The 7,909-nt window shown below is 45.0% G+C and overlaps 1 protein-coding gene across 2 annotated transcripts in view; it reads left to right on the top strand.

Annotated features, from left to right (window-relative positions):
* Window positions 1–6,954: 6,954 nt before the first annotated feature.
* The window catches only part of NMT2 (N-myristoyltransferase 2), a 41,285-nt gene continuing 40,330 nt past the window's right edge, over window positions 6,955–7,909 (top strand). The window contains exon 1 of one of the 2 annotated variants that reach the window (XM_048510841.1): window positions 6,955–7,150. In XM_048510841.1, the coding sequence (XP_048366798.1) occupies window positions 7,041–7,150 (110 nt within the window). In that variant the 5' untranslated portion in view covers window positions 6,955–7,040. The remainder of the gene's footprint in view (window positions 7,151–7,909) is intronic. The other variant, XM_048510840.1, reaches the window with a different exon arrangement.

Raw genomic sequence — 7,909 nt, 5'->3', positions numbered from 1 at the left:
ATGGGGACACCCAAGTCCTCGGGCACACACCACTGAGCCCCGCAACCCAACTTCCCTGCAGGCCGGCTTTTCCCCTCCTCAGGCTTTGCAAGGAGGGCAGGGATCGGGGCAGATCCACACCCCCAAGCCCTGCCCCCAAGCACAGGGGGCGCCCAGAGGAGGTGTTGTCCCCGGCTGCCATTCCCCCCCCCATTACGCCTCTGTTTAAGTCTCCATGTAATGAAAAATTCACATGAGCAGGTTGTCTTGAGATAATTCCAGTTAATCTATTCTAGCTCTTTCCTTGAAAGAACCAGAATGTCACACACACACACACACACACACACTGCCTACACTGTACAAAACAATGTTTCACTATGCGACTGCCTGCACAGCCAATACATTCGAATGATGCGTGAAAGACTCAACCTATCTATAACTATTCAACTACTGCTCATGCTTTCTGATGCAAGGAATTAGGAACAACCATAATTCTTACTTTCATTGTCTGTAACAATGTCACTGCAGAAACCTGAAGTTGCTCCTCACTCATATTGGCACTCTACTTCTCCAGAGAGCCATTTGATTGTTCATAAGCTGCTTTTCTGACCTAGATGATGGCATCAGGAGCATCATTTGCAGTTAACTGAGCCTCCTGCCTTTTGATCATTACTTCTGGCAATAACGTTCAGTTACCCACCAAGGACCAAGTTACTGTTCCATAAATGGTGGTGCTTCTTCTGTTGTGCTTTTGTTAGTTCCCTTCTGGCAATGTTATTGTTTCAACTAAAGGCCATAGAAACTGGCAGAGAATGAAATTAGCACTTACTCATGGGGACGATGAGTAAGAATACAATAGTTATCCCAAATAAAAGCAAATTACCCAAATTTAAGACATCTGGCATGATACAGAAAATAGGAAAGTGGTGTGATATATTGAATACAGAAGTGTCAATGAAATTTCAAGTACAGAATGGCATCCGATATAACACAGCTGATTTACCAAACCAAACAAAAATGCAAATACCGCTTTTGGACTCATGGCGGCAAGACAAGCAAGGCCACCATTGACTGTGTCTTTGAACTTAACATAATTGTTAGTGATACCCAATTGTTACAACTACAGAAAATACATGTCATAACCTACCGCCCTAGTCTTCTGGTGAATCACAGATCAGTAAAATCCTTATCTACATTTATCAGCTGGCAATACTGTTAGACAACTTGTAACAAGAACTGTCATATCAGAAAGACTAATTAAAATTAATGGGAGAGCGGGGGTCATTCGGCAGAAATTCCACCATCTCCAATGTAGAATTTTCTTATTTATATAGCACTTTTAAACTGAGTGAGGGATTCCAACTATGTTTGACCAATATAGATTAAAAAAGAAACCGAGCATCAGGTTGGATCAGTTTTCCATTGGTAGAAACAGATTACCCTCCTTCCTTCCTTCAGCATTGCCTTTTGACTCTCCTAATATGCCAGGGTCACCATAACATCTAGACCAAAATGGGAGGTGGGGCCAGAGGTGGGATTCAAATAATTTAGCAACCGGTTCCAGTGGTGGGATTCAAATAATTTAACAACTGGTTGTTTACAAGCACCATGTTAACAAACGATTCTGCCGAAGTGGTGCGAACCTGCTGAATCCCACCACTGCTTGGGCCTTGTATAGACAAAAAGCCACTGAGACAGGAAGCTATGGTGAAAAAGGAAACCAGATGAGATAACCTCTCTTCTCTGTTGAGCCAGATGGAAGCTGGTAGGATCCATGATTGGATGTTGACAGAGGCCGTTTCCGCATGGCAGCTTATCTATAAAAGCTTCCACGCCCGGCAAAATTACTGCCGGCGTGGGGGTCGGGCTCCCGTTCACCGCGCATAGCGTGCGAGCCCAGGGGCCACCAGAGAACACGCCACAGGAGAGGCGCCTCTGCATGGAGCCGCCTCTTCCCCCTTCCCTCTCCCACTTCCCTCGTCGCCTTGTGCCATGCAGTCCTGCTGGCACTCCTAAGCCCCGCCCACGCTGCCCCTCCTGACCTCCCAGGGTCAAGAGGACAGCGAGGGAGGAACTTAGGAACCAGCAAACGACGTCAGTGAAAAGGTAATGTGGGAGAGGGAAGAGCTGAAATCAGTGTGTTCCCAGCCCGGTGCTGTTAAGCGCACCAGCATGCGCCTGAGAGAAAGGCAGCTGTTGTCCCCCTCAAAAGTAACCCTTTAAAGGAGGTTGTTTTTTAGAAAGGCGACCTGGCGCCGCCCTGAGGGAGGAAGGGCAGCCAGGTCGATTAGTAGCTGCTGCGTTTCATGGCATGCGCCGCCTGTGCGCACGGCGGTCTGGGGTGGCGTTTTTACGGCCCCCAGGCAGCTGTTTTTGCAGCTTACATCTGGCGGAAGCGGCCAGAGGAGAAATTTTTCTCTCTTTCTCACAATAATGCCCCACTAGAACCAGGGGGGCATACAACATTGAAAATGCTGGGGAAGAATTAGAACTAATGAAAGGAAACACTTCTATTTCACTCAAAGCGTGTGATTGATGCTTTGGAATATGCTGCCACAGAGAGGTGGTGATGAAGCCACTAACATGGATAGCTTTAAAAGGGGCTTGGACAGATTTATGGAGGAGAAGTTGATTTATGGCTACCAATCTTGATCCTCCTTGATCTGAGATTCCAAATGCCTTAACAGACCAGGTGACCGGGAGCAACAGCCGCAGAAGGCCATTGCGTTCACATCCTACATGTGTGGAGGCTTTCAAAAAGGCACCTTTGGTATCGGGCCTACTCTGGTAGCAGAGAGCTGGACTAGATGGACTCTGGTCTGATCCAGCTGGCTTGTTCTTATGTTCTTATGATTTCTGGGAGATATATCAGGAAGAAGCAGCCGAGTAGATACAAGAACAAAGGAACTATCAGGAGATTTTGGGGTGACGGCCTACATTATGCCATGCAGGGGATTCAGTTTGCTTTCTTCATAAACTAGTATGAAGGAACCTATTGCTTTATCTACCCCAGGGAAAAAAACTGCTTCAACTCAGTAGCAGAGCACAAACTTTTCAAGCAGGTTGACTCTATTGTCTCCTATGAAAAGATCTCTGGTAGCAAGGCTGAGAAAATATCACCTTGAAGAGATGCTACCCCACCAAGTAAACCATGCTGAGATACGTAAGCCAATGATCTGACTTGCTATATATCACATTTTCCTTTACATTCATAAATCGATCCTTTAGGAGTCTATGGTGAAGAACACCTGAAAGAGTGTTTACCCATGGTATTATTAATTAAAGACAGAATAATTTTTTAAAAAAACTTTATAAGAAATTATCCTCAGGCACAGGTGAAAAACTGTGACTGAAACTCTTGGTGTTATAGTTTTCTATGTGGATGTGACTGCATCAAGGCTATTCCAAGGGCTGGTTGAGTCTGCAACCTACAGGTCTAGAGCGAACAATGACTTGGTATGCAAGTACATATGGCTCTCTTAACAAGAAACTCAGATCTTGAAATGAAGGTATATTAGAAATGAAGGTAGAATGTTAGAATTAGCAGCATGTGAAGGGAATGGTAAGCGAAGGCTTTTATGGGACTAAAAGCTAGCTTGATCTTATCAGATCTTGGGATGTTAAGGAGAGTTGGCCCTGGTTAGCACTTGAATGGGAGACCACCAAGGAAGTCCAGGATTGCTATGCAGAGGTGGGCAATGGCAAACCACCCGCAGGTCTCTTACCTTGAAAATGTGCCAGGGTCAGCTTAACAGCACTTTCCACCACTAACGGGCTTCTTAGAGATACTTTATGGAAAGGGAAATTATAGAAATGAACAGTTGCCAGTAACCCAAGCGCAAACCACGCACCTATTTATGCCAGGGCACTGAAACAATCAAGAGAGGTGCTCCTGTGTGTATTTATTACTTCTGAATGACTCACAACCAGTTTGGGGGCCGCAGAAACTTTATGGATTCTTAAACAGAATATCAATGGTATGTCAGTAATGTTAACCTCCAAATGCATCTATCCAAGTGATGTCAAATTTCTCCCAGTGTGGCTTTAAAATTTAGTCAGGTCCTTTAATATATGTCAGGACTTAAAACAATTTTACTACTAAATGGCCAGTGGTAAAAACACAGAGTTCCAAAAATATTTAATTCAGGCAGGTTATTTTTAGCCTCATGTGACTAGAATTCCCCCAAACAAACTTGCCCTGTGGGAACACAGAGAGCCTACTGAAATAAAAAGCATTAGTATCATGAGCTTCTTCTACTGCTGCTGAGATTTCAAAATTTATAGCAACTGACTTCTGATTGCTATAGGACTGTTACCAAATAAATGAAAAAATTCAAGCAGAAATAGACCAGGATCTTGAACACAATTGAAAAAAAATAGCTTGTTTTCATTTGCTTAATGTAATTAGAATCAAGCATCCGAAAACATTTTTGTTGCTTGGTTAAAATAATAATAATAATTACAGAATCATTCTAATAGTGAAATAAAATTGTTTCCCCAATTTAGAAAACAAGAAGGGACTCGCAGAAACAGGCTTAAAATAATAATTAATAAAATTATGCCACTTTCCGACATAAAATGAAATTAGTATGAACAAATTCCAGCTGTGCAGAACATTGAGAACTGACACTGTCAATAGATGAAGTCACACCATTTGGCAGAATTATTTCCATTACTTATAAATGCTAATTAACTTTTCAGACTTGACTTCTTATGACATTTTAATGCATATAACTGTGATTTACAAATGACTTGAGATTGGGAGTGAAGGTCTGTTGCTAAAATAGTTTGTGCAACACAATCTACAACCTTCGGTACCTCTGGGCATGTAAAGAAACCTTATACAGCATGTACTATTTAGGTATAGCATGCTCTTTAAGAAAATGTATGACCTTTGATTGAGCTGGGAAAACTACACATACTTACATGTGGAACTCAAACCATAATAGTGAAAAATCTGACAATATAATGCTGTGTATTCTTAAGAAGCACATGCTATTTTATGAACTTTTCCCATAAGCAGGTTGTGAAAAAAATCAACATAGAGGAGATGGAGGTAAACTCCTATCCATCCCACTTAATCTGCCTTTGCAGTAAAAAGTACATACACATGTTGCCCAGCTGTAATCTGTGCTCTCTCTCCAGTTCACTTGAAGGTGTCTTGGAAATTACTGATTTTATTGTTATTTAAAACAAAATAAAGGCACCTTAACTTAGGGTTCCTAAGGTAGTTCCTGAGACTTTGAACAAGATTAAAAATACATATAAACACATACATAAAACAAAACAAAAAATAAACACATGAATGGGATGAAAGGGCAATGAAAATTAGTGAGAGAATGCCAGAGGAAACAGAAAGGTTTTCACTTACTGGTTGAAGACAATGATAGAAGGGGACAGGAGAATTTCCCTGAACAGGGAAGTCCATATTTTTGGTGCCATAACTGAGAAGACCCTTTCTTGGATTGCTACCACCTGCGTTTAAATGGCAGGAGCACCTGAAGCAGTGGTTCCCAAGGAAATGGGTAGTCTGTAAGGTGATTATACGTTATCTTTATAGATACATGGAACCATAAGAATTCTTGCATGTCAGTATTATTGTCCCAGAACCCCAAACCTTAACAAGCGTCCTAATGTTCAGATGAGTCAACCATCAGTAGCCTTACATATCAGCTGTTTGACAGGCCAGAGAAATGAACAAGATGAGCTGCAGCTAATATGACCGGAGCTAATGTGGTGTAGTAGTTTGTTGGATTAAGACCAAGGCTACCTGGTTCTAACCCGCTGGCTGTGAAGCTTACTGAGTGACCTTGGGCCAGTCATTCTCTCAGTCTAATCTTCCTCAAAGCGTTGTTGTGAGGATAAAGTAGAGAACAAGGTATGTCACTCAGCTACTTGGAGGAAGAAGGGGATAAAAATACAAAACCAACCAACAAACAAGACAATCTTCAGTAGGCTGGCTTATGGTCAAATGTAAGGGAATACATTTCACTGCACATCCAGACATTAGTTCCAAAAAGGGCTGTTAACTAATTTAATTTATTACTCTTAATTATTATTTATTTATCAAATTTATTTATTAACTATTAAGATAGATTTGTCTGAACTGGATAGCCCAGGTAAGTGCAATCTCGTCAGCTCTCAGAAGTTAAACAAGGTTGTTCTTGGTTAGTATGTGGTTGGGAGATCACCAAGGAAGTCCAGGGTCCCAACCTAAAGGCGGGCAATGGCAAACCACCTGTTCCTCTCTTGCCTTGAAAATGCTATAGGATTGCGTTGCCATAAGTCAGCTGCGACTTGACTCTCCACCGTTTATGAAGGAATAACACTCAGAGTCTGAACATGTCCCCTTTGGATCCCTTAAAAAATACTGACTCTGTTGTATACATCTACTTATGCTCAGAGGTACACAATTCAAGATTTAAAAAAAAAACCCATAAGGAAGGGGACTGACTCACTGCCAATAACGTCACCAGTCCTTACTTCCTTCTAAGCCCATTTGAAGTCGACTCTATTCAGGGTGGCATTGTCATACCACAAAAGCAAATAAAATAAACCCAGCCATGGGTATCAGTGATACCAAGAAACAGGGAATTGCAAGACGGTAGTGTTGGGAAGACTTTCCTGTACCTAGAAATCCTGGAAACCTGCTGCCAGTCAGAGCAGTCCATACTGTCCTAATGGACCAATCTTGTCAAACTCGTTAGAAAGCCGCCTCATACGTGCACATAAAAACATGTGGTAGTTACTCCGGGATACTTAACCCGGAACCTACCAGGTGAAAACTGTACTATCTGCGCTAGGCAGACACAAGGTTGGGGGGCGGGGGGGAAGCATGATTAGTATTATTCCTATTAATAGGAACCAGAGCAGGCGTTTACTGCCGCCTCAGGAGGCAAAAAAGGTGGTTGTCTAGGAAGGCAGTGCCTGGCAAAAGAAGAGGCCGGCAGCTAGAGGGAGCTCCTCCGGGCCGCATCTGCCCGCGTGCCCGGGTTGGTCGCCTTTCATAGGCTTCTGCCCGGGAGTCCCTCCTCCACCGCCGCCGCCGCCTTCCCCCCGTGATGGCGGAGGACAGCGAGTCTGCAGCCAGCCAGCAGAGCCTCGAGCTGGACGACCAGGACACCTGCGGCATCGACGGCGACAATGAGGAGGAGACGGAGCACTCCAAGGGGTACGGCTGGGCGGCCGCTCCGTGCAAGCTCGCCTGCCTTGCTGGAGCCCAGCCGGGGAGAGGGAGCTGGTGGGCAGCGCGCCTCCCGCCTTGAGCAGCTGGTCCCTGCGGCATTGGCGGCGCGCGAGGCCTGGAGGTGGAGGAGGGCGAGGAGGAGGCGGCATGCCGGCGGGGCGGGGTGGGGTGCGATGGGGGAACCGAGGGGCCGTGCCCGTTGCAAGGCAGGCTTTTGTGCAGGGCGGGCGGGCAGAGGAGCCGCTCCCCTTTGCGTCTCCGGCGAGTCGAATGGCAGCAGCGTCTCGGTGTATTTTCCTTCGCAGTCCCGGTCTGTGTGCCGGAGGAGATTTGCACCCTCAGGCTCATATCCCACACCTCTCGCCCGTCGCCCGTCCTTTGCATGATGTTTGCTCTTATCTGGCGAGCATGTGATGGTGTCTGTGGGAGGATCTCTTCCTTCTCCCCCTCCTGGCTCTTCCACCGCCCCCAGTGTTTCCTTTGTGGTCATCTACCATCTTTTTGCAGTTTGCAGTTACTTCTTGGCCTCCTGTTCAAGAGCGCTTCGTGCAGACTGAAGCCGACTCTTGAGCCTCTATCTGGTGTGGGCAAGGTATTTTGTAGTGTGTCCCCCCCACCTCCACCGGTAATACACATTAAAATGCGGATGCAAAGATGGGTCTAATCCACCCTAACGATGGAGTCAGCGGGTGGGAGCTATTTCAGGTGAATGAATGCAGGATACAAAAGTGCAGTTGTGACTTG

Source organism: Sphaerodactylus townsendi, linkage group LG11 (assembly GCF_021028975.2).
Source record: "Sphaerodactylus townsendi isolate TG3544 linkage group LG11, MPM_Stown_v2.3, whole genome shotgun sequence".
Lineage (NCBI taxonomy): Eukaryota > Metazoa > Chordata > Lepidosauria > Squamata > Sphaerodactylidae > Sphaerodactylus > Sphaerodactylus townsendi.
This window is presented reverse-complemented; position numbering and strand designations above follow the sequence as displayed.